This window comes from Anguilla anguilla, chromosome 7 (assembly GCF_013347855.1).
Source record: "Anguilla anguilla isolate fAngAng1 chromosome 7, fAngAng1.pri, whole genome shotgun sequence".
NCBI classification, from domain to species: domain Eukaryota; kingdom Metazoa; phylum Chordata; class Actinopteri; order Anguilliformes; family Anguillidae; genus Anguilla; species Anguilla anguilla.
Genome location: NC_049207.1, coordinates 22,489,508 through 22,515,165, shown reverse-complemented (window position 1 = coordinate 22,515,165; position 25,658 = coordinate 22,489,508). Strand labels below are relative to the sequence as shown.

Below are 25,658 nucleotides of genomic sequence, written 5' to 3'. Positions count from 1 at the left end.
CGTTGTTCTTGGAAGCGTGTCAAGACCCTGCAGGGTTCACGTCCTTGAAAACAATCAAGTCCCGCGCCTATGTTTTTCAAATCGTGTGCAATTACAGAGGAGACATTGACGAAGCATTGCAAGGAGGCAATGAGGGGCATCTTATGTTATTTATGCTGAGATTATACGAAGGCAGCGAATCTGGGTCTGGTGCAGGCGCATGTGGTCACCATGCTCGAGAGGGAAATGGTGCTCAGTTCAGCACGTGGAGCTGTGGGAAAACCAGCTTGAAGTGCAAGGTTGAAATGCTGAAAATGTGCGGTTTAAAGGAGTTGTTTGCTCATACAAATCATGATAGATGAGGGGAAACTGTGGGACGGGAAACTTGTGGGGATGTTCTCACGTCCCCACAAAAGCAACTGTGGGACGTGAGAACATCGCTAATGAAGACATCACCAGCGATGCTCATTACCAAGTGGTATTTTGTTTCCAAGATTGTGAAACTCTGCTTTCATTTTTAATGCGTACTTTCATTGAACGCAGTAGTGTAACATGCTCCGTATAGTTAAAATTCCCCGTCTTCCGTAAGTTCCGTTCTCCGTTCTCCTTTCATTTGCGAATTACGTTATTTACCACTGATGGGGCCTCTGCTGCTTCACACTCGGATGAAATATCAAACCCAAGCTCAAAGTCGCTTCAACGAGGAAGCTGATTCCAATAAAGCAATCGAGTGCGCACAAACATTTTCTCCTGACTTGCTGCCCGTTACCTTGAAAACAAAATGAGAAAGCGTGTCATTTTTTAACCGTCGCGCGCGCTGGTGTTGCCCGCACTGCATTATGGAGCGTTATCGAAACATTTTAATGGGACACAGTGCCGCACTACTGCACTCCCGCATCCCGTAGTGTGTCCTCGCTGCTGGAAGATGCCAAGCAAACGAGATTTCGCCCTGTTTCGTTCACGCGCAGGCAGGGCGAAACACTCTCTCCGCGCCTAGCAGTGCTATGCTGCCCCTCGAACTCACGTAACGTATTTTCAACAATGTTATGCTTACAGGCCAATGGAAAATTCCAATAATCTAATTTTCTAGTCTTCACGTTTTGGAATAAATATACATGTATAAACTCGGACCAAGTGATCAGTCAAAAAAAAAAATTGCACGTGATAGTTAAATTGTATCTGCTAAACTGTAAATAAATACTCAAAGAGCACTTTGCAGATGGTTGACTCAAGCCAGATATTTTGAGCGTGATGGCCATATCGCCATATGGATCTAGACAGGGATGTCTCAAACTGAGTGGCTGTCTGCAAAAGAACTGGAGGTCAGGCTGGGCCCTGCGTTCTCAAGTTCAAGCTTTGGCACTGTTGTGAGGAGCTGAATCTGATAGCAGACTCCGTAGCAGTAGGATTCGGTTAGCTTTCTCCTGGTATGGGGTATAGCGCGACTGTTATAGCCAGCCAGGCTTCCTTGGGGTACAGTCCATAGTAGAGCCCTCTCCTCTGATTGGTCCAAGATGTCCTGTGGCCTGCTGTGTGGAAATTTGTCATTGGCTCCAGTGGGACAGTTGGATAAAAAGGCTCAGAACCTCTTAGCCTTTATAAGGAGTGTCCGAACCCAGTTCCAAACCACATGGCTTACCGCACATTACTGGTGTTTACACGATGAAAAAAATGGTTTACATTCTGAAGAAAATGGTTGTGAAAATTAAGATTAATGAACAGTTATAAACAAAGAAAGAACTCTGTCACGCTGAAATAGATCACAAATCTCTTCTAATAATGCTAGTGCCGAAGTTCAAAAAAATATATATGTATTTTAATCGTTCTTTTAAATAATTGTGTGGTGTAATTTGACTGCTGGATTTGTGAACGCTCCCTTTACAGAATAATGAAGTTATACACAATTTTATCATTTTATTTTGGATCTGGCTGGATAGGTAGACAGTGGCCACCATTGCCTAACCTGATCACACATTTATGGTCTAGTCACTGGCTCACTGAACTGCCCACACACTGAACACACTGCTCACATACTGCAGGCACTGCACACACTGAACACACTGCCAACGCACTGCTTACACTACGCACACTGAAATTGCAGTGTCCTTTGCAGGTTGCATTCGAGGTATAGAAGCGACTGCACACTTGACAGATGAACTTCAAAATGAAGAGAACAATTATTTTAAAAAAGATGGACAGATCCAGTGTGCGATTAGGTCCATATGGTTCATAATGGGCATCAACAGTGATGATTGAGTATGACGTGAGTTCAATCAGCAACTTAGTGTGCTCAGTCCAAACTTAAACAAGCGAGCAACAATGGACCGATCCTTTCCAACCAGTAACTCACTGAAATTGAGACAAATCGCATGCCAAAATACCAAAATTGGCTTTCGGTGCCTCAAAGCGATGCAAATTCTGGGATGACCTAACTACTCTTGCCAATCAAGCCAATTCTGGAGACTGTATTCCAGACATGTTCTCATCTCTTTCTCTACCGCCCTGCCCCCCAAGCCCATCCCATCCCGGCTCTAGTTCTGCATTTCTAATCGTACTTTTAAAATACTTTACATCTGTATTCATTTTTAAATGCATTTATTCTACTTAGTCACTGGGAGCATAGTCGCATGTTATTGTTAAAAGGATACGGAGTAATACAAAAGCCAAATATTTATTTTCTTCACATCACAGCAACTTTTCTTGTTCAGCATTGCTTGTCATGATTCACTGACTGGCAAAATAAATGATTAAAAACCAACATCCAGCGCATCAAAATTAGCCACACTCTGTTCTGGGAAAGTTCCGTTCTTCATTAGATGATGTCTGCTGTACAGGTGACAAACACCTGAATTAATTCATTTTTTCACATTTTAGTACCCTCCATAAGTATTGGAATGGTGGAGTGAAATTTGTTATTTTTACTATGTAATGCAGCGGCTGCAGTGGAGTCCTGGAAAGACATTTCTAAAGAAGATACCAAACAATTGTTAATGTGATGTTAATGGGCTGTAAACTCAATGTCGTTATTGCATTTAAGGGCTATTATATTAGACTATTGCTTTGATTTACTTCTATATTAATCATTAACTTTTGCATAGCTAAAATGGGGGGGGGGGGGGGGGGGACTTAACATAAAAACAGCTGTATCTGTACAACGCTAAAACATACGCATGTAAATACCATAGAATACAAACTAATTGTCTGTACATTTGTCTCATATTAATTTTAATTTCAAATGCAAATGCCTTAATATAGCAAGAATAACTAATTTCACTCTACCCTTCCCATACTTTTAGAGGGCACTGTTTGTTTTGGTAGGTCACCGTTGCTGGGGATGGAGATTCACTGCCCTGCACAGTGGCATGAAAACACTAAGCATCAGAAGTTCAAACAGTCTGGGGGCCAGTAGCTTTGTTTTAAATGTACACGTGACAAAGGCACGCTGAAAGGGTTATGCAGGGCTGACATCGCTCTGGAAAGCCGAGAGCGGCGGGGAGCGGCGACGGGCGAAGCCCCCGGAGCTGGTGAATGGGTCGGTGTCACACAGGCCGCGCGCGAGCCGCCAAAAGGCTAGCACGCCGTGAGAACTCCCCCCCCCCCCCCCCGCCTCTGAGAGGTCGGGACAGGCCGGGGGCCCGGGGTGCCCGTCTGAGCCTCCGCATCGTGTGTGTCCCGGTTCATAAAGGGACATGAGCGGCGTAGCGTGCTGCAGGGCTCCAGTTTAAATAAAGACAAAGAAACAAAAAACACTTTACATGCGATGGCAAAACTTGATTGTGGTTTCTTGTGTCCTTGTCTCATGAGGAAGTGAGTAAAAATAAATTGGGAGGGAGGAAGTTATTGTTGCCCCCCCCCTCCCCCCCCCCAGTTCAAAGAGATGTGGCTGCATCGGGCACATGAAAGATGCCGTGCCAGGTAAAAACAATAGCGAGGCCGTTTGCATAGTTGTCTAGTCCTGATTTATTCTTGACAACCATGTAAATACAGCCAGTTATGAATGTACCTGCTGCTCTTGAAAGCTCAGATGCTCATCTGAATTTGTAATCTGATGGACCAATAAAACCACCGCATCCCGATGACCAGGGCCTGATCAGATGGAATCTCTTACTTCCGACCAGACGCAAGGAGAGACAGGTGCAGGAAGCAAAGCTGCACTTGTCCAATAGAGCTCTTCCCGTAAACTAACCTGAGGTCACCTCAGTAGTTTTAATGTATAAAGATCTGTCTCTGTACCAAAGGTGTACAGCTTCAGTCCTGGAGGGCCAAACTGCTAGTTTCAGCACTTAAGTCCTTAAATTAAGTAAATGATAAGCTAAACAATCCATATGTTTCATTTTGAAGGTCTAATTGGATTCTGATTGAAAGAAAACCGCAAATACCTGCACACACTACAACCCTCTCTAACTGGAGTCATGAACCCCTGCTTTATACCATTGAAGCTAAAATGTTCAAGTTGGATGCATCTTATGTAGGGTATTGCCAATAACAATACTGGCGGAAATGGAGGTTTGTCCTTAGTGACGTTAAAATGCTGTAATTTAGCACTGGAAAGTTCTGTTACCAACTGGCGTTATGGTTGAAGCTCAAGACCTGAGCTTATGTAACAAGTAAATCTGCAGATGGACCGTCTGACACAAATCAAACTGCGTAGGAGATGAAAGACAGGTAAGAGAAGGAAAGAGCGAGAGAATCTGAGTGAAAAGAGAAAAAGAAGTAAGACAGGAGAGAGGCGGAAGAAGAAGGGCTGGGAAAAGAAGGCTTGAGATAAGAGGGAGGAGAGGCAGGCGGAGTGAAGCGGAGAAAGAGGGGGGTGGGCAAGAGAACGAGCGACGATGACATGAGAGGAGTGACAGCGCACCCTCCGCGCTCCTCAGATGAAGATAAACGAGGGGCTCCACACCTCGGCCTGCTCCCGTCCCAGGGGTTATTGATGGCGCGGGGGTCAAAGGTCGCCGAGACAAAACGCCAGGTTTCCCCTGTCTCTCTTCAGCCAAAGTGCCAAAGAGGAGCATGTCGGGAGGAGGAGGAGGAGGAGGAGGGAGAGAAAGGCTGCCCACCCCCAGAAAACCGCGCTCCAACTTCCCAGCATTCTCCAGGCCGGACCCATCCATCATAGGTGCCGGATGGGTGGGTGGGTGGGAGGGGGGGACTTTGGGCAGAGGGGGAGAGGGAGAGAGGTGCGTCAATGGGGGGCCTTGCATATGCTAATAGCACTTCCTTCTGCACAAAGCCACCGGCCTGCCTCACCAGGCCACGGCATAGACAGGGGGTTATCATTGACTCATCCGTCTTGCTTTCTCTCAAGTGAATGAGCCATTCAATTATCCCCGGGATATTTACTCGCTTCCAGTGATCTGGCTGGCCTTCGGGCTAACCGGGCTACGGCTGGGAGCATCAATCACTCTCTCTTTCACTTTCTCTCTCTCTCTCTCTCTCTCTTTCACCTTGCTTCCCTTCATCTCTCCATCCCCTCCCACCGCTCCCTGTCCTGGGTAACGAGTCAGGAGCTCTTCTCCTCTTCGGATATCTCTCCGTCTTTCAGTCTGTGCATCTATCACCTCTCACCACCTCCCACACACACACACACACTCCACTGGTGTTCCTCCTGTCGCACCTCCCATGTCAAGTGTATTTTACACAGGTACCTTCCAGGGAATCTATGGCTGTGCCTGCTGTTCTGAACCCACAGGTGTCTTCCTCCTCTGACTTCCCCTTTAACCACATGCTGATAGACGTCTGTCGTCACCTTGACATCTGTTAGATGTTTGACAACAACCAACAACAAGAACAAAAGTCATAAAAAGGAGGGGGGGGGGGGCATTTATATTTATGTTCATTCATCATTAAATAGAGTTTCTTATCCAGGGCTGCTTACAGAATAGCTCATATTATAGCTCATAGTATGGCTAGGTAACAGTGGTAACATAATAAAAAACAACTGAAACTAAATTCTATACAAAATGATGGTATTTAAGTAATCATATACCAATCTAACCAATCACAATCACCCAGCTTTAAGTTGCTGAAATGGTTGTCTTTGTGCGTTCATCCAGGTAATACGTCTGTAACATAAAGCGGCTGATTGCACTCAAAGATGAACCTAATGACTTTGATGGTTGACGATCTATAACAAGGCAATAATAGTGCAATTGCACCTAACTAATCAAGAATGGGCTACAGTTCTAAGAAAATTCTGGAAAGTGCAAGGAAAGAGGAGGGTTGGGCATGAGACAGCCACAGAGATACCCACGCTTAGAATAATAGTAAACACAAATGAAAATGATAGAGACAATGCTGATGGAATTGCATAGTTTCTCAAACACTCATAGGAAATGTAGGGAAACTGAAATGGCGCTTTGATCTGTTTGATTGAATTTTAGATTTTTTATTTTTATTTTCAGAAAATCCATTTGCTAACTATGTTGTCTTGTCAGGAACAAGCTTTAAAAAAAGCATCAAACAAAGCTCTTTTGGAATGTATATTTATATACACACTGAGCCAGACTGATATCAGTGTCAGATTGTACAACAATCTTATCATGACTGTATTAAGGTTCACAAATACATGATTATAATATTCTTAACTGAGCATTCTAATGCTGTAACAATCACTACTGGTAAGTGAAAGCAATGGAGTTCTAGAATGACAACTTAAAAGTTGAAAAAGCATTCCAAAAAGCCTACTCTTCAAAGGATTAAATAAAATTCCATGATTGTTTAATTATTTCTCAGTCTGTATAGCCATACTTAGAAATGAATGAATGAATGAATAAAACTGAATATTTAGAAGTAAGGTTGCAGTAATTACCAAGGCAGGCAGTTCATTTTTTATGAGTGGGTTGATCTCAAAAGGCGGCTCTAATCAATATAACTGAGGTTCTTGATAAGCATTAAAGACTTGACAGCTATAAATAGCTTGTTTTAAGCCTGTTTTTGTACAAACTGCTGCCACATGTTTAATATTCTCAGCAGTCCCATTTTGGGGGTCTTGGATAGCTCCCAGTGAAGTGAAAGACTAAATAAAATAAAATAATAATAGTTTTTTTATCAGTAAAACGGTTTGACGACAATTCTTGTATAATTTCCAAGCAGTTACATGAAATTAAGGTGTCAGGTGATATTACAGAAATCGTCACATAAAGGAAGTTTTTTCCAATGTATTTTTCCCAGATTCCATATGAAAAGCACTGTGTTAAACAGTCTAAACACAGACATTAAGGAGAAAAAGAAGACTTACAGCAGAGGAAGCCAGTGTTTCTGTAGAGGAACGCAGAGCTTGGGAACCCACTGATTCCAGCAAGGACACACAATCCCTCAGCAATCCCTCTGTCTGTGACAGTATTTACCACATTAAGAGTACAGTGCAATGCTTCAGTCAAAATTTAATTAAATTCAGTTCTTGCGTGTGTGCGTGTGCGTGTGCGTGTGCGTGTGTGTGTGTGTGTGTGTGTGTGTGTGTGCATGTGCGTGTGTGTGGGCGGGGCACGCTTTTTGCTTTTCTTTAAGAATGACACTGCCAAAAAGACGCATTGCATGAAAATAGGAATGACTGGGACTGAACCCTCAAAAGTGGGGAAAAAATTGGCAAGGAAAAAACTCCTTGATGGGAAGAAATTTTGGGAAGAACCAGCTTTGGGTGGAGTGCCATCCGCATTGGCTGGCCCAGTATCAGTACTTAGATTCATATTGAGGTAATGGGGACTTCTGGGCAAATGCCCATAACAATTGGGCAGATTTTAGCCTCAGATATTAAACCAGCTGGTAAAATCTAAAGTATGGGCAAAGGAGTTTAGAATAATAGACACATCAGGAGAGCAGTAGAAAAGAGCAGTGCTGTGTTTGACAGCCAGGTGAGACACAGGCCAGTCCCTGACTCTGAACTGTGAGGCTGCAGGACTGAATCCAATAGAAAGCGCTTTCTCTGGTGCACTATAACTTCACCTGGATTTCTCATGTTTAGATGTGAAGGTGTAATACAGTGTTCAGTGATAAGTGATGCGATCAAGTCCTGACCATGAGCCAGTGATTATGAATGGTGAAAAGAGTAGTTTATCATTGTGAAATTATGTTTAAGCCTTATTAAGAGTACTGGATGAATGCAGTAGATCACATTTGGAGACTACTACGATCTATATGTTTCTTTACAATATTTCATAATTCTAGTACGGGGAAAAAAACAACCAAATCCTTTGAACAGCTTTGATATTCTATAATAATCTATCCTTGTATTAAGTGAGAGCAGGATGAGTGGATGGAAAGTTTTTTTCAGAATAGATTTTGCATAATGAAAAAATGATTCGTTCAAATGCAACGGGCAGATGAGAAATGCATTGTGGGGGTTGGCCACATGGTGCAGTCCGTGGGATGCCTGACTCTCGGCCCATGTTTGGGTCCCCGCCTTTCCTCACCGTGGTATTTTCTGTGATCCCCTCTCTGTCTGTAGTCCTCTCTGTTCCCCCCTCCCTGCATAAAGGCAAAAAATAAATAAGGGGGCAAGCCATCCACTCTGTCCCGTTGTTGGGAATGAATGGGAACAGTGAGTAAGAAAGCCATCAAAACATGGAGCTGATAGCGTCATTAAAGGGCAGTTTATTCCAAGTTCCTTATGCGTTTTCCATAAGGTATTTTGTATTGCATTTTAATGTGATATTAGTGTGCACTTGAAGATTAATTTGCTTTCTCTGGCTGAAATCAATTGAAATTTGAAATGATTGAAATCTATGGCTTTTGATCCCTGAAAAATGCAATAAGTCAACGAAAACAAACGAATATAACTGGAAAAAAGGCTGCTGAGGTGAGAGAGAGGTTCTTTAAAGGAGCAGATTCTTAACCCTGAAGACTGAGATGTGATTGGGAGAGGAGCCCAAGAGGCTGGGCCCGTAGATACATCTCTGGCGACCCCCCTGGAGTAGCCCAGTGGAGGCTGCTCCGCATTTGGAGCTGGGGGTTTTCGGATGATGAGCCATTCAGGTCATCTGGTTCTTCTTCTCCTTCATCTGCTCCATTGAAAGAGAAGTTCTTGTCGAGAGACAGATCTTGATCACAGCGATGCGGATCCTGCAACATGTGGTGGTGGTCAGGGCTCAGATGGGAGCCTCTGACGGGTTTTTATCTTGTACAGGCCGCCTTAAACACGTTTAAATCAAAATACGCTGTCTCATGAGACACACAAACACGTACACACACACAGTCAGAGCTCTCGTACAGGCATGTTTCAGGGCTGGATTCTCTGTAACAGTTTGAGAGAAGAGGTTCACCATGGTTACCCACCTCATCTTTGCGAGAACGTACAGCACAAGTTGACAGCACAATGCTCCGCCCCCCACGTTGGCTTTGCCTCGGGAGGCACATAATTTCCCATGAGTCAGTGCTGGGGTGGCATCTTTACACCGCAGAGAGATATCTTCTTCCTTCATTGCACAGCCATCTGGGAAAACCCTGAGGTCCTGGTTCGTACACATGTAATCTATAAACATCTCATCTCTAACAACATAAACTGTCATAAACTGTGTGGGGGAGTGAGAAAGAAAGAGAGAAAAGAAAATATATTTTTTTTATCCAACCTGGGGTAAGCAGACACTGGGTAGAAGAAAAGAAGATGAAATGACAGGCATTTCATATCTGTAGTAAAGCATTTTGCAAGAACATTTAGCCATTTCACAATCCTCAGGCAAGCATTACAAAGTTGTTAGACTTCTAGTTCTACCACACTTGTGGGTAATATATGTCATATATCCAGAGTGGTTTATCTGTTTTGCATACGAGCATACCTGTATGAGTCAGGCATATAGCGGAGCTTTAACAGAAATATATGCTTGTGTGCATGAGGGGCAGCCAAATGACAAATTCTACTACAGAACTGGCTTTCAGAAAAGTGACAGGCCCTAGAGCAGGCCTACCCAAAATCTGGCACTCGAGGCCAGAAGTGCTGGTGGTTTTCTTTTCTGCCTCATAGTAAATTGGTCAATTAATGCATCTGATTGGCCAGAGATTTAACTCACCGGGCGTTGCAGGTTTAAATCAGTCCCTGATTAGAGAGGAAGAATGAAAACCGGCTGTACTCCTGGCCTTGAGGGATTAGAGTATTCGTGCCTTATGGCCTGGCATGTGACCGGTGGCGATGCCCACTGTAGCTGGTGACACTGCAGGCTCTACCCTAACTGGCAGTAGCATCACACAGGGAAGGGAAGGTTCCGGTCAGCAGGGGAGGTGTCCGTCTCAATAGATGCACCTCCTGCCTGCTTACAACTGCCCATCAAGTGTATAGTACCTTTAGATGGAGCGTTCACTTACAGATGGGACCCTTCACTTTTAACATCCACTGGCTGGATTGTTGTGACTCAGGCACCAGGATTGGAGTGGCACTTAATTAATATTCACTCTAACATATGACATCACTATCATTATCCACAGATGACATCCTAATGATTGTCCACTGACATCAGCAACTGTCTTCAGCAATCCTGTAGAGATTATCCTAAAGCACATTTGGAGGCATAGAGATTGCCACTTAAATTGATCAAAGTGGTTCATGGAGGTTTGTGTTTGCTTAGCTTTCATCTTAGACCCGCCTTCACTGAGTAATGTGAGTAAAGTGATTGGTTAGGAAATACTATCTGCATCCTGAAAGTGGGTTGGTTTATCACTCTGAATGGCACTGATATCACCCAGTTTATAGTGGAGTGGTTATAGGCCTGGCATCGTGGACTGGTTATAAGCCTGGCATAGTGGAGGGGTATATACCTGGATATCTGCCTGTATAAAAGCTGGCAGAGCTGAAAATTGGTGTCTTTTGGCAGAACAGGCCGACTGTTCCCCTTCAGAAAAGGGCTTATTTTTGGTACTGAAAATCAATGATTCATACCTGACTGACTCATACTATGTTTATGGGTTAGTCACTTTTAGCTTCAGTGATCCTCAAAGACACAGAGCCAAACAGGAAGAGTTGACCTCCATTAAATAGATAAAAATCAGATTATTTATTTATATAGCCTAAATTCAGTTTTACAAAGGATTTGTCGCAATGCACTTCACAGCATAACCTGGCTTAAACCCAGACAAAGTAAACCAGAGGTCACCCTGAAATGGAGAAACTCCCTGGGCAGCACTTACAGTAGGAGGAAAGCTTGCGAAGAACCTCAGTGGGGAAGCCCATCCTATTCTAGCCAGCCCAGGGTATGGGTTGACACAGACCCCTTTGAATCTTCTCATTGAAAGTTTTATGTTAGCGTATTTCCACATGGTTCTGCTGGCTTCATAGCCCTGGCAGTGCCCGGAGCTGCTGACAGGATGCCCTTGAGCGTGTGAGCGATGGTGCTGGTTTCACAGGGGCTGGCACCGGGGCTGGGTAGCAGTGCGGGTTTGGGCCTGGCTGGGTGCACAGAGGAGATTACCAGCCCGGCACACAATGCCCTCCGCTCGCCGCTGCATGCCAGTCTGCGGCGAGCCGCCCTGTCACCGGTAATCCACAACATCCATCAACCTCACTGGCGTACGTACAGGGCTGGTTTAGAAATACATGAACATACTACGGGAAATAAAAATGCCTTTAAATACTGTGTGTATGTGTGTGTGTGAGAAAGAGTGTGTGTGTGTGTTTGTGTGTGTGTGTACATATGTGTGTGTGTGTGTGTGTATGTGCGCGTGTGTGTACACTCAGGATTAGGGTGCAGGGCAAGGTTATATTCCCTGTTCATAGAGATGCCCAATCCTAGTCCTGGAAGGCTGCCAGGTTCACATCCTACTAGAGCACCTGGTCACATTATTTGGTCAATTACATTTCTGATATTTCTTTTAAACATTTTTATTTAATTCCTGTTCCAGTAGTTTCCATGGAATTAGAACAGCACCAAGCCAAACCAGCTTGAGCGCAGATCTTTGGGTTCCCTCGACGCTAAATCTACTCAGGAACAGGGATGATGGAAGGATTCTCCTAAATTTTTGGGAAGGGGAGAGAGGGTGCTCAGGAAGGTGTCCATGACTTCAACAGATGGCACAAGGCCAGAGCCTTCTTACAGTCTTAATGGACCCTGGGCACAGATGCTCTGATTGAATTCTCTGTCTGGGCTGGGTGTCTCTGCATATGAGCTTATAGCGGGTGGTTCTGGGTAATTGAAACAAGGCTGACCACAGAGGAGCCATGCTTTGATAGGACTGTCAGTGCTTCTGGGAAGCGTTATGGAAACAAGGGGTACTCTGACCAACTGGAGCCAGCGTAGGCTGAGTCTGTCAAACCGGAGAATAATTCTCGCGAAATTATTTTGTTGTTAAGAGTGCACTCCAACAGAGAATTGAGTCCTTAAAAAAATGTTTCTTCAGTGCTGAGGATTTAATGGCCATCCACTGTCACTTAATTTCCAGCAAAGTCAAAAGGAAAAAAAAAAAAAACGCGAATTCATTGCTTGCTTCATATGTTGTGAATCACTGGGTTGTTTGCAGATTAAAATAGTTGATTATTCCCAGACAGTTTATTCACCTCTGAGAAATTCCTTCCCTGAAAGAGTCTCTCTGTCCCCTTCTTCTTCTCTCCCGGTCTCCGCCCCAGAATTCGACACGCTTTACCAACCTTCCCTCCGCGTGCCCACCGGTGCTTGGCGTCCGGCAGAACGTGGCGCGGCGCGCCATAACCGCCGGGGTGGAGCGGCCGACTCCTGACCGTCACGGGGAGGGGAGCTGACGGGGACGCTGATAAACCCCGCCGTGACCCGCTCAACTTCCCGTGCCGTGAGAGTGCGCTCCGTTCTCTGCCGCGGCTCCTTCCCCCCCGCGTCGCGGGCTGGACGGCGCTTCCTGGCGCGGTCGGCGTGGTTACGATTTGGCAAGGAGCCTCCCGAGGTGACGCTTCTCATCCCGTACCCCACCTGCCCTCTGAAAGAGGGTGCCACAAGCGTCCACAGTCACTTAAGGCAGGGGGGCCCCCAGTCTTATCCAAAAAGGGCCTACGTGGGTGCAAGTTTTTGGTTTAGCCCAGCACTACGGCACCTGATTCTACTAACCAAGGTCTAAAAACATAGGCCTGGGCTAATAAGAATCCTGCACCCACATTGGCCCTTTTAGGATAAGATTGGACACGCATGACATAAGACTATAGCAAGAAAGGAGATTGGCCAAGGGATTCGAGGGTTCCTCAAATGCATTGACAACCACAACTTTCTCCGTCAGAGGATTCTGACTGAAGTGTATTAATGGCTACAGTGGCTGAGAGTGGCTGGCCTTTTAAATAAATCACCATCATATTTTTCCACACTTTCCTCCTGCATGGTATGACTGTTCAGGGCAGGAGTGTGTTGGGACCAGTACCAAAGTACCAAAGTGACAGATTCTATGCCCAACAGCAGACGCGGCTTTTAAGTGAAACAGCAGCAAATGATAGCTTGTGCAATTACTTATTCAAGCACTGTGCATAACTGGCCCATCTGACATTTCACCTGGCGAGCATGCAATGTCAATTAACAAAACTGAGAAGCCTAAAGCAACAAACACCCATTTGGATTGAAATCCTGTGCGAATAAGATTAGGTTAAGGCGCAGGATATAGCTACAGGCTGTGGTTTGACTAACATCGCTTGAGTTGACACACACTGTTCTGGGAAGATATTCAAGAAATGACTCTAAGTAGATGCTAATTAAATGATTTATGACCTTACCTAAATAGTGGAACCTCTTACATTAAGTGAGACAATTTACTCTGGATGCAGCTTTATCATAAAATCAATGCTTTCTCATTGTTATTGTTTTCTTTTGTTAGTTTCCAACACATGGTGCTATCTTATCTTAATGTAAAAAATAACGAATGCTGACATGGAACGTCCGTGAAATTCACCTTAAAATAACCGATCTACGCACACTTCAGGGTTTAAATGTATCTTCGAGGTTCATCAACGATTGCAAATAATGACGTGAAAAATTATGAAACACAACTACACGTAATGTGGCATACACCAGGAAGACTTGTTTAAAAGTGAAAAGACTCCATCGTAACCATTATTAAATTAAATTGTATATTTACTAGTTATTCATTAATTTTTTTCAGGGTAATAAATAGTTTTTGATTAACACACGACCGGTAGGTTACACACGAAACAGGACGCAAGTTCCGTGATAACTAAAAATATTCTAGTCTGATGGTAGAACACTGTTGAACTTCCTCCGACCCGCAGTTGGCTTGGAAGGCAATCGCGCGCCGCCTCTGTGCTGACGCCGCTAGGCGGCAATATAAGGTAATAATACGTATTTTCAGACAGATAGTACTAGACTAGTCAAGAGCGAAAGTATTTCTTAGAAAAATATAATAAAAACACAGAAATCCCTTGCTTTGCGCAGTGCAAACACGGGGCACATTTACTTTGGCTGGAGAAAATAAAGAGAAAAACAAAACCTTGAAGGAAAGCGAGAAAAGGGCTGCGAAGGAGAGCGAAGCCCTACTTTTTAACACAGACACAGGAATGAATGAGATGATCTTCGTCCTCCTGTATTACTTTCTGTTTCCAGACATTCCTCGTCGCGCTTTTTTTTATTTCACCACAAGCAAACAATACTTAAAGGAGCCGTCTGGTTGCCGTGACTTGCACATGTTTTGTGGCGTTTCAGTGCTATAGGTGAGGAAAACGCCGCGTGTTAAATGTATTAGTTAAGTCAACCCTTTCCCTTTGCGTTTTCGCACTGAATGAATGAATGGGGTATGCAGTGTCTCGTTTCATCTAGAATCGCATCTACCGATGGGATTATTCGCAATTGGTTTGCTTTCATTTTCCATCTATTTGTGGTAAAAAAAAAACGTGACTTCGCCTACAGAACGCTTCGGTGAAAGACGTCTGGATATATACAGAAAGTCAACAAATAAAACGAGGAATGTTTGACAATAAGATCACCCCCTACATTCGCACACCACTCAAACTGTAGCATGCAGCACAATCTGCGCTACTCGGGTAACAAGGACAAGTGCAGCACCTGGGGGTAGAGTTCGGGTCTGTGCCGTCTGATCACAAGAGAAACATTACATATACGTAATACAGATTTGAAGATTTTCATACTTGAAAACACAAAATATTCTATGACACTGGTACGTGACTGTAGTTTTTTAAAAACTTTTTTTAGCGCGAGTAGAATGTTAAGCGGCTATTATATAGATGGGCCTGCCGATATGCTTTCCGCAACAGGGACAGAGAATCGAAACGAACATAATCGTATTCAGAAATCCACATATGTTATCAAAGTATTTTGCTGGAAATGTATATTAGACGCACTTAGCTACGCTGTATAATCGCTTCGGGTTTAAACGATGAATTGTTCTCGGTTTGAATTTATTGAATTTTGTTGAATTGTTCATAATGAAAAGCAAGTAATAAATTTGATTTATTATTATTATTATTATTATTATTATTATTATTATTATTATTATTATTATTATCATTACAGAAGCTATTGACAAGGATATTTATTGAGTACTTGCTGTCAATCACTCTCACATTGCCTTTTCACAATAAATTGATAACCGAGTGGATGGATTCACTAATGGATGGACAATTTGAATGCATGCATGGATGGCTGTAGATCAATGTATGAATGAATTAACAAGGAATGAATGAATACAAAAACAAGCTTAATTTTGGTAGCCTACATGTTACAGAGCACACTTCGGACCGCTCTGTGAATCGGTTGCCTTCCAAAGTAAGTTGACGTGCTCTCTACAATTTCGTCCAGTATCCCCCAGGGTGATCATAGTTGGCACAAAGCCGAACACCATTCATTTCGCGCCGGTTGCGCCGATGGGCTCTCTCAACGACTGACGACTGACAGGGTCGCTCAAGAGCGTTTCTGTGTCCTTTTTGAAATTTTGTGAAATTTTGGTAGCTATGGACCCAAAAGATTTTCCAACAGTAAAAAATTGAACTGTGATCGCTACTACGAAAACATATTTCATGGAAAGCACAGCACACATTATTTCAGAGCATTCTGTGATGGCGCGCGGCTCGGTGTATACAGAAGTAACTTAAGCGAACATCAGTGCGTTCCAGGAGCGCTTCCTGGGTTTCTCGCGCATCTGGAGCTTATTTGCGTCTCTGGCTTCACCCGGCAACATATTTTTGGAGCTCAATTGTTCGGGAAAACACTAAATAAGTTGAAAAACTGTTGCAACAGTTCGGATGGTTCTGAAGAAATAATATTGGAATACAACTAATGTATTCATTAATAATAATAATCATCATAATTATAATAATAATTGTTATTATTATTATTTGATGATCATTATTTCTAGCATTAGTAGTAGCAGTAGTAGTATTTTTCTTGCCGCTACTATCAACGATGGGCTTACTGACATAATACTCTTCCCATGTGTTGTTTGTAAATAATTCGTATGGATCTATGTAAATTTAAATCTATGTGGAATGCCATCTCATATCTGGAGCGAAGTACAAATACTTCCACGGCTTGTGAAAGGTTGAATGATTTACGCACGTGCATATTGCTAAATCGCAGGTGACAAGTTCCCAGTAGCAGAGGACCAGAAATAAAATTCTTAAAACCTTTAACCCCGTTTCCTTTCGCTAACCCCCCTGTCTCCCCTCTTTCTGAGCTCGCTCTCCTTTACTCTCTTTTTTTGGGCCAGCGTCCAGGTCCCGCACGCTCCAGCGCTCGGCCCGTTCACTCTTCACCCCGCCTCAGAGAAGGGCGGGGGGGTGGGGTTGGGGGAGCCGCTTGCAGCCTGGCCGCTTGCCGCCGCGCTGCCTCCTCTATATAAACACACATTGGAGACTCGCTTTGCGACTCGAACTCACGTTGAGAAACTGTATGTGAAAAGAGAGAGTGTGTGTGAGAGAGAGGGGACGGAGTAAAGAGTTAGTGAGAGGGAGAATATTTCCACCATCTGAAGACTTTTAGCATTTAAGCATCAGCATCAGAGCGCAAACTTCAAAGGATTATTTCTATTTCAGACATTTATTTCTGTACTTTAGGACATTTTTAATTTTTATTTAAGTAAAAGAGATTAGAAAATAATATAAGTTCACTAGTTTTGGGGGAGTTTTTTGTTTCAAAGGATTCTACATTTTCTTACTGAATCTTTCAGATAAAGTCAGTTAACAACTTAAAATATATTCTTAATAATTTTGGCTGTGATTGCTCCCCTCGTGATTTGTAAAATTAGACCAATCCAACACGAATCCTGTTAAAAGAGATTAGGTTCTAAGCAATTTTACAGTATAACAGTATAATTATAATAATTGCTTTAAATTATATCAAAATGAGTTTATTTAATCTTTATCAGTATTCCATTTCGTTCAGTTTTTTTCCAGCATTCAAATAATTAAAAATACGTAACTTTATTGCTGTTTTCTTTACAAATTTTACGGGAATAGAAGGTAAAGAACATCAGTTAGCCAACGTTTCATACGTGTATCAGTTGTAGCCTCTAACTGCAAACAATATATTTTATTTATTGCGATATATTTAATAGCGTTTAATACATTTTCTAAGTCACTATCGTCGTTTTAGTCGCCTATAATTTATCCTTTCACTGTCATTACTTCATTATTTCGTTTAAAGAGTCACTGTCGCCAACTACAGCTCAGTCATCATGCTTTTTGAAAGTTTTGACCTTGTGTCGGCTCTGGCGACACTTGCGGCTTGTTTGGTGTCAATGGCTCTGTTGCTGGCGGTGTCCCAGCAGCTGTGGCAACTGCGATGGACCGCGACCCGGGACAAGAGTTGCAAACTACCCATGCCCAAAGGCTCAATGGGATTCCCCATCATCGGAGAGACCTGCCACTGGCTTTTTCAGGTAAGCGCGTCTACTGTAACCGATCTCTCACTTCCAAGCAGCTTGCCTTGTCATTCTCTAAATCCCCAGTTCTTCGTGCGCTTCTGGTAACGGCTGTGGCGTATTCCACAGCTTTGCTGTGCTGCAGCAGTCTTTTTTCTGTTTAACGGGACTACGTGGTCGTTTGACAAGTCTTACGAGTCTTACAAGACTTACGTTATTGTCATTGCGTTGGTTTTCAATATTGCTATGAAGGAAACGCTTCTGCTGTATTTGTTGGAATAACTAGCGTAAATGTTTGCGCCGATGCATCACAAAGTACGGTATTCTTCGTATTGCACTTTGAAGTTCATCTTTTTCCAGACACGCAAAGAAATGGTAACCATTAGAAACCTATATTGGTACATTTATTTATTATTCTCTTGGCTATATACATTTTTTCTGAGTGCGTAAATTGTCTTTACTTTTAAATAGGCTACTTTAATATATTTATTTTTCCACCCATAAAATAGAAATAAAATACGATAGCTTTCAAATGGTGTGTAGATAATTGTTATTTAGTGCATTGTAAAAGTGAAAGTATATCGCTTTCATGTAATAAAGTTATCAATGACTTTTGACGCGCGAGAAACGCAGTATCACTTGCCAGTTCTTCACTTGATCTGAGAGAGCGCTTGGAAGATGAGCGCGTGCAGCGCAACTTCCCAAGCGTTCCGGATAAAATAACTTTTGCTGACTAGGCTTGCTGTTTCAGCTTTCTCCATGAGAAATTACACCTTCCCGGAATAAATTCAACGTTGTTCTGCCATATTGAACACCATTTCCTTAACCTGTTCGGCACAAAGCTCGATGATTAAATTAAACCAGTGCAACTGTTGCTCGGAAGGAGGACCGAGTAGGTTACTGCAGCTTGGACGAATGCATGCCTAGCGTTTTAACTATGCCACGTTTCTGGGTAAGTGTACAGTTCTACGCATTCATAACTGAATGGTAGACAGTGTTTGTTTGGAATAATTCGGAATTCTCTCTCTCTCTCTCTCTCTCTCTCTCTCTCTCTAACTCTCTCTCTCACACATACACACACACACGCACATACTCTCCTTGTCCTTGTGTGTGCATGTGTGTTTAAGTGTGTGCGCGCGTGCGTGCGATTGTACGTGCATGCCTGCGCGTGTTTTGTTGTATACATAAATTATTCAATATGTTCATGAATAAAAAATACGTATCAGTGCAACCAGTGACAGTTTACAACAACCACAATGGGTCAGTATGCATCTTTTTAAAATAGTTTTTTGAAATGTATTTCTGTGTAGCGATGGGAGACACATTTTGTACATATAAAGATGTTTATGAACTTTTACAGGGCAAAGCACTAAAGAGTGTGTGACGTTCAATATTATTTTTGTAGTCCAGGATGCTTCCAATATATTGAACACTTTCCAGAATAATATTGTTAACTGGCACACGTTTCATACATTGACTCGTTTTCTTGTTTTATATATTTAAAATCAATTGTTTTTTAACCGCGTGCCCCTTGCCAAACGTCTGTCAGTTTTAATTTCTTGAGGGAGTGTATTCTGTGCCAGATTGCGGACTAAACGTGTGCTACCGTGCAAACTCGCAGTTTTACATGTCCACACGTCTCATATGTGAGTAGGTGAAATCCTGTACGAGAATGTGCATTGACAGGGTGGCTGAGTTGCATATTTATGTTATTCCCAGTGAATACCAAACATAGATTCCTCCCTCCTCTCTGCTGCCCGCGGTGTGGTCACTGCCTCACACCGCAAAGTGTCCTCTAGTAGCCCACTCTCTTCCTCAGCAGCGTGAACAAAAGTTTGTCTCAGCCATGATTTTCCAACGCTGGCTGTACCTCACATCAGATGGAATCGGTTTTTACAGCGCATACGACGGGTTACTTTTACGCTCCTTTCTTCTTGATGCTTACTAAATTGGACGAAAGTGGCGTCGGAATTTCGCACGAAACTAGGTTTTAATGTGTGTTTTAATGTAGGTTTTAAATGAGCCGGTCAGGTCTCATAAATACTTAGTCTGTGCGTTGTAACCCTCTAGGAAGTCCGGCGGGTGTAGCTCTGTTCAGACTGTTCACAGTGCGTCATGGCGCAGCGCGAAACCGCGTGGCAACGTTCACTCTATGCTGGAAAGCCCGTGATACCGCACGTGCTGAAACCCACAGTTTTACTACAGCCAGACGCGCTCCGCGCAGCCTGCAGGAAGGAAAATGGGAGCTCCAATACTCTGTTCTATTTTTCAGAGTCCAAATTTTCCAAGTGTAGCGCGCAGGTTTCCTACACACTTTCAAGGTTGATTACTGCTCTGCGTACTTTATTCCGGCATCCGTCGAACTTTGGACAAGGCTTGGTATTTTATGTCAGCAGGTGCATTTGGCGCCAGAATAAGCTTGTGGGAACAGAATGTCACGGGAGCAGCCAGATCTCAGTGGCCCAGTGGCCTTGGGGTTGTACCTGTTTTGCGACTGACATCTAACGGAGGCTTGTGGGTTGGCTGGCAGCGGTGGGATCAGCTCTGCCAGTCTGTGTATGGCAGGGCTCTGGTGCTTGGGGTGAGAGAAGTTCTGAAGTTGAACCAGCTGTTTTAGAGTGCTTGTGGTTTGAGAGTTTGTTAAAGCTGTGGGTCTGGCAGGAGGACGGCGAGGCTGGGAGGAGCAGGGTCGGGAGACAGTGCAGAGGGGCTGTCCGTAAGAGATGCCGAAAGCCGTTGGTCTGGACGGGGGACTCCCTGTGTCATAGTTTACAAGGGAACACCTGGCCTTCACTGTTCTACTCAAGGTTATTTCTATCTGATCAGGTCCACTCGTGCCTTTGCCCTAAGCTTCTGAAGAGGGTAAACTCTCACACCTGGAATATTGGTTTCTGGTTTTATTCCAATATGTCCTTGAGCCTCCCCCTCCTTTTACAGTGAGCCAATTGACTCCTCCCCCAACTGTAGTCTGATGAACAGAATCCACCTCTTTAGTATGGAGTGTAACTTTCATCATGTTGTCATATGTTCTAGCCCCCCTTTTTTCACTTAATCCATCTGGCAGATCAGTTTGAATTTGATTAACTGCTCTCTCTCTCTCCCTCTCTCCCACACACACAGACACAGTTTCTGTCTTTCCCTCTCATACTTTTTTTTTTACCATCCACCTATATAAATAGGCCTTTATTTTTATCGTAATCTGTGGTCATTTTTAAACGTGCTTTTATGCAGTTTATTTAGCCGGATTCATCCATCCAAGATGTGGAGATCAGCCCAGGTCTCTGGTCACTGCATCATCAGTGATTCTCAGGCATTCTTAGTTAGTCTGAGGAGGTTCATATTTCAGACCTTTATTTTCCTATAATAGCCCATTGAAGTGGTTGGTTTTGAGCGCGTGGTTAAGCACAGAGAAAGAATGGCGGCAGCATTTTTCTGCAAAGAAGTAAAAGCTAAGCCTCTCTCTCTCTCTCTCTCTCTCTCTCTCTCTCTCTCTCTCTCACATGCATACATACACGTACACACACATACATACAAAAATGTATGCACATACAAACACACTCATACACACTTGCACTCACACACATGCACACACACACATACATACAAACAGGTTCACACATACATACATACATACATACACGTACACACACATATGCACACACATACATACAAACATGCACACACATGCATACATACACATACACTACACACACATGCATGCACACACACACACACATACACATACATACAAACATGTACATACATACATACATGTACAAACATGCATACATACACATACACACACTCATGCATGCACACACACACACACACACACACACACACACACACATGTACACACACGCACATACATGCACACACAAATACACGCACATACACTCACATGCATGCGCGCACACATATACACACAAACAAACACACACACATACTCACATGCACACACACATACATGCACACGCACACACATGCCTTTGAGGACATACACTAAGGCAGGTCTGGCCATGCAGATCTGTGTGTTCTGAGCCCTGATGTTCTGGCAGTCTGTGAGGATGCTGTCTTTACATCCTCCCCTGCTAGTGTCACCCTGACAACCCAGTATCACAGGACCCCATCAGAGCCAATTAGGAGCCATGCCCCATTAAGCCAAGGTGTGACCTCTGACCCCGCCCCGGTGTGGGGCAACCAGCAAGACCCGGGGGGGCGGGGCGGGGGTACTGACTGATTTCAGGGAGTGGATGCAGACAAGACGAAACTCCCCATACTCTCACTCTCTGCATTCCTTGAGGTTTCCTTTAAGAATTTATGTTATTTTTTATTTTTTGCTATAGTGGGGTGAAATTGTGGGATCTGTTGATTTGGGGGGTGGGGGGTGGGGGTGCAGGTGGGGCGGGGTGCAGTCTTGCTTTCACTTTGCGGCTTTTTAAAAAAAAAAAAAAAACCTTCTTCGGTCGAATTCCGAAAGTTCACTCCATGTTCACCGAGAACGTGGATGAAGAACAGAACACACCGGCCTACTGTTTCCCAAAATGCTTCGCGGAGACATCTGTCACTATGCAACAACTCAGCACATCTGTCACTATGCAACAACTCTCTGCACATCTGTCGAATGGTTTATCAATATCGCGCATTTCTATTCAACAGTGTTTTTCGCGATGGGCTGCTGATCCCCTCCTTGTACCACTATCTCACGTTCCTCCTGCAGGTATCCTTCAGCAAAGGCAAATTACCTGGCTGGGGATGCTCTTTCAAATGACCGGCCCGTCGTTGAGAGACGGAGACCTTGTTTGAGGGCGGGAGGAGTTTTGTTCTCCAGAACTGTGGCTTTGCACTGTCATGTTTTTTTTTTTGTCCTCTCTTGTAAGTATGCCTCCCAGCCCTGAGCCTGGAGATGGGATGGTGTCGACAGGTTTGAGGGAGAGGCCTTGTTCAGTTTTGAAGACGATGAAGAGACTTCAAGAGACGGAGGTGTGGTGACAAACCGTTGAGTGTGTTGCTGTGTTCAGGTTCAGGGGAGGTAGTGTTCGAGCTCTAATGATGAGGAGTGATTAACAATTTTGAGGACAAGGTTGGGTCAGTTTCATTTCAGTCAAGTCAATTTTGAGGAAATCCCTCAAAATTAAATTTAAAAAAATTGAATTGAATGGCAGTTTTCACTTCATGAATTGAATTTAAATTCAATTTCTGAATTGACTGAATTGAAATGGAGTCGATCCCAGCCCTGGGGTGATGAATGTGAATGGTGGAATGTTCATTGTTTTCCCTGTTAAGCGTTAAGGACAAAGCATCTTGTGCCCATGGTGCTAGAAGCACATAGAAGGTTTATTTACTGGAATGCCTTCTCAGGGCAGCATTAGATGTCATTGGTTCTATCAGGCGCTCAGTCAAAAAAAACGAGGCGACGAGGTCATCATTTAACATGCACTGAACGTGTTCAGTTTAGAGCCAGGGGAAGTGTGTTAATTACAGATCCAGGGCAACTGCATTTAGTATACAGCCAGGGTGACTGTGTTAAGTGTAGAGCAAGGGGCAGTGTGTGAAGTGTAGGGGCAGGCGGGGTGCTGAGTGTTGGACCAGGGAGTGCCTTCAGTGTTGGACCCACGGGACTGTTGAGTGTTGGACCAGTGGCAGTGTTGAGTGTTGGACCGGGGGGAGTGTTGAATGTAAGAAAAGGGAGAGTGTTGCAGAGTGTAATGGCTCAGTGCTAGAGCCTCAGGTTCAGGCAGCGGGCAGCTGGGGGGGTGGGGGGGGGAGGTGGTGTCCACACATCCTTGGATGGGTCTTCTCCCGAGCCTGACGGATCCAGTCTGTGGGATAATGCCCCCCCCGCCCCCATAGGGGGTCACGTCCCCGAAGGCCTGGGTCCTGCGATCCCCCCTACTGTGGGAGGAGATGGGGGGCGCAGGCACCCTCAGAAAAAAGGCCCTCCCAAATCTGCATGCAGGGCAGGGGCCGGCTCCCCATGGGCCCCAGCAGGGCCCGAGCAGGGCCCGAGGCTCCCCGCTTTTCTTTCCCCGGATCGAGCGGATTAAAGAAGTGACTGGCACGGCAGCTCCCTGCCCCCGCGTTCACCCCTGGAACGCACAGCGCCCCCCCCCACCCCCCCCAAACCGCCTCTTGTCTCGGGGGAACAAAAACCCGGGGCGCGCAAGCCGAACGGGATTTGGCAGGGCGGCGGGGGATCGGGGGGACAAAAGAGGTCCCGGGGTGAGCGCTCACAGCGCTCTGAACAACCGTAATCTCGCTCCCCGCACGGCTTCCAGGTCGAAGGGCACCCCATTCTCCCTGCTCCCTCCGTGTTCGCTCCGCTCCGCTCTTTTCTACTCGTTTTTGGCTCTCTCTGTCACTCCCCCCCCCCCCCTCCTCAACCCCTCCTCTTCGGTATTCTTTTTTTTGTGCCCAAGGGAAGCGAATGTTCTTCTTTCTGGGCTACCCTCTACCCTTCTCTAACCCCCAGCTGTAACCCATCCACCCCACCCCTCCACCACCCGCTCCCCTCGGATCATATGCCCCCCCCCCCCCCAACCCCCCCGACGGCGTGTGTAACCGAGAGTGACGGGACACTTTGTGTGTGGGACAAAAACAGAACCTGTCACTGTGCCGCCCGCTCCCCCCAATACCCACCAGCCCTGCACTGGCTGGCAGTGGGGCACTGTTCTTTTGGGGGAGTGATGGCAGAATAATGGAGAAGCCATCCCACCCCCCACTATCCAAAAAACCCCCACACCTCCCCGCCCCAACTCCCATCCCCTCCCTCTCACTCCCCGCCCTCTCCCGCTTCTCTATACCCTCACTGAACCACTGCCAATGTACACTTCCTGAGGGATTCCAATGGGCTATTTCAGTAAATGGATGTATTATCTTATTTTAACGCCGTACGTGCGCAGCGACTAGCGTCAAAATAAACCTGTGTAGTATACCTGTGGCTCTGAATCAATAAATAGAAAACGTATGGGGAGGAAGTGGCCAGGAAGCAGCCAGCAGGCAAACGCACAAGAATTAAATTCATGCGAGTGTGAAGACAGCGGACAAGCTCAAAAACAGCCAAAGAGAGACGGACGATAAATACTGGAGGTGAAGTTCTCTCAGGCACGGAGAGACAGAGGAAAGTGTGGGGAGTTAGTAGGTGGGAGAAGCAGGTAAAAAGCCAACACAAACAGGTAGGAAAGCTATAAAAATGGCCAATGGCTCCTGTGGTTCTGCTCTCCCTCTCTTTCTCTCTCTCCCTCTCCCTGTCCCTCCCTCCCTGGGTCATTGAGATCCATGACTCTTCGATGGTCCCTCTTCAAGTTTCCCCCGCCGTAAGAACTCCAGTGTTCGGGCAACCCCTGCGCTGATCTGAATAAATATAATTAAAGGGCTTTTTTGTGGTTCTAATAAAAGAGTCATTTGTATGACATTTCCACTACTGCACAAAGACTACATTTATATACTGGTAGTTTCAACCGGTGTCCAATTTACACAGAAATTTGTATTTTTAGTCGTGCGCTCTGTTTGGAAGGGGTCAGTGGAAAAAAGTAGTCTCCTTGTAAAATATCTGATAAATTTCTTTAAAAAATAAAAGAACTATTGAGAGTGGCGAGTTAACTCTTTCCTGCCTGTCACGGTTGCCACGGGTACAAGCTTGCGGCGTCTGAGTGGAGACTGTTGGACTGTTTTTCCAGTAGATTTTTCTGAGATTAGACACACCTCCCCAACTACATGCGGGGAGAACTCCCGTCTGAACACTTGTTATGGCATGGGATGAAGTCCCGTCTCTCGCTTTGTTTGTCCACTCGTCCATCCTTTTGTCTTTCTTTCTTTTCCTTGAGCTGTGTGATGGTCAACAAATGCTTGCAGGGATTTTGTTGGTAAAAATAAGTGAGGTAAAGAAGCGCTTTAGTGATAGGGAGGGGGGCGGGGCG

At 44.7% G+C, this 25,658-nt stretch overlaps 1 protein-coding gene across 2 annotated transcripts in view; it reads left to right on the top strand.

Moving 5' to 3' along the window:
* Positions 1-16,732: 16,732 nt before the first annotated feature.
* Positions 16,733-25,658, top strand: part of LOC118231059 (cytochrome P450 26B1) — a 29,980-nt gene continuing 21,054 nt past the window's right edge. The window contains exon 1 of one of the 2 annotated variants that reach the window (XM_035424497.1): positions 16,733-17,757. In XM_035424497.1, the coding sequence (XP_035280388.1) occupies positions 17,554-17,757 (204 nt within the window). In that variant the 5' untranslated portion in view covers positions 16,733-17,553. Of the gene's footprint in view, positions 17,758-18,328; positions 18,692-25,658 lie in introns of those variants that run through there. The other variant, XM_035424498.1, reaches the window with a different exon arrangement.